At 43.4% G+C, this 1,619-nt stretch overlaps 1 protein-coding gene across 1 annotated transcript; it reads left to right on the forward strand.

Moving 5' to 3' along the window:
- The first annotated feature begins 604 nt into the window (after positions 1 to 604).
- LOC131857009 (uncharacterized) lies at positions 605 to 1,117 on the forward strand. The gene has a single exon (XM_059208991.1). It carries the CDS (start codon positions 605 to 607, stop codon positions 1,115 to 1,117), a length of 513 nt encoding a protein of 170 aa, XP_059064974.1.
- Positions 1,118 to 1,619: the final 502 nt, after the last annotated feature.

Genomic DNA, 1,619 nt, shown 5'->3' on the forward strand with positions numbered 1-1,619 from the left:
TTTCAGTGTCAAATCGGCCTACAATCTCTTGGTTGCCTTCTTCAATGATTATTGCAGTTGGAAAGAAGTTTGGAGCTCTGAGCTCATCCCTAAAATTAACTTCTTTTGGTGGACGACCCTTCATGGGAAGGTCCTTACTATTGATCATCTGAAGAGGAGGAAATTTATGCTTGCCAACAAATGTGTTATGTGTAGTTGTGTGAAGGAAAGCATAAATCACCTCTTTATCCATTGCCCTTTTGCTTCTGGGGTTTAGCATAAAGTTCTTTAGAAATTCAATTTGGCTTGGACATTCTCGGAAGACTTGCAACAGTTTATCAGCAACTAGAAGTGCCCTTCTACTCACCCACCAGTCACTCTCTTTTGGAGACTCATTCCTCCCCATGTCTGTTGGCATATCTGGAAGGAAAGAAATAATAGGATTTTCTGTGACACCAGCAGCTCGGTTGACACGGTGACTGACTTAGCTGACAATTACCTTAGGGAGAACGCCATCATCAGTAAGTGGAGAACCCCCAAAGCCAACCCTATGGCTCTGGATCGGAGGTGGATTAAAAATTGGAAGTTGCTTGATAGCTTCCTTCAATATGACAATTCAACAAAGATGGAGAGGATCGATACCAAATGGTCATCACCCCCCCCCCGGCTCAAGCTCAATTTTGATGGTGTTTCTCGTAGTGGTTCAGTGGCAAGGGGAGGAATTATTAAGGATAGTCTGGGCAACCTAGTTTTGGCCTATGCAGAAAATTTTGACTCTATTTTGAGCAACATGGCAGAAGCCCTTGCTCTTTTGGGGGGGCTTAAGATGGCCCTTGGCACCAATACCAAAACACTGATCATTGAAGGGGACTCTAAACTTATTATTAAGGCCACTAAAGGTGCTTTAGGGATCTGTTGGAGAATAAAAAATGTCATCAAGGACATCTGGTCCATGATTGTCTGGCTGGAAGATTTTCAAATTCAGCATATCTACAGAGAGGGGAATGGGGTGGCAGACTCTCTGGCTAAGACAGATTTGGAGATAAAAGGAATGAGGTGCTGGAGGCACCTAGATTCTCTCACTGACAAGCAGAAGGACCTTATTGGGAATGAACAAACCGCCTCTATCAAGCAATGAAGTGCCACTTTCCTTTAATCAATAGGCTGCTATGATACACTACTGCCGAGATTTTCAAATTCAAATTGGGTGAGCTTCGCCTTGCTGGCTTCTAGTGGTCCCCACCTGCTCTACCAAATGCTAACTTGGCTAGCCACCTATTTCTATGTCGTTGATGGGTTGGAGTGCCAACTTTTGATCATTAATAACAACAAGGACCCTAATTATTACAATAAATGGAACCTTAGAACTCACCATAATGATGATCTTTGCAAGTTGGCGGAGATCTCTAGAGGTGTCCCTTCACATGCTTCCCAGAGCCGGCGGACGCAAGCCTTGGGAAACAACACCAAAAATCATTATTACACCTTGCATATTATTTTGGCTAATTACCATTTGTTTTCTCTTAACTCTAGCTCTGGTTTTCCTCTCTGCATTTTTCCTTTCAAGCTTGCGTTGTATCTCAACTTCACTCTGGAGGAAGTTAGCATGGGAGGGGATTTAGTCTGGGTTGAACCAGACA

Source organism: Cryptomeria japonica, chromosome 7 (assembly GCF_030272615.1).
Source record: "Cryptomeria japonica chromosome 7, Sugi_1.0, whole genome shotgun sequence".
Taxonomy (NCBI): Eukaryota; Viridiplantae; Streptophyta; class Pinopsida; order Cupressales; family Cupressaceae; genus Cryptomeria; species Cryptomeria japonica.

What these genes read in the sequence shown, in the direction of transcription:
- LOC131857009 (XM_059208991.1), top strand. Translation starts at nt 605, where the DNA reads ATGGAGAGGATCGATACCAAATGGTCATCACCCCCCCCCCGGCTCAAG.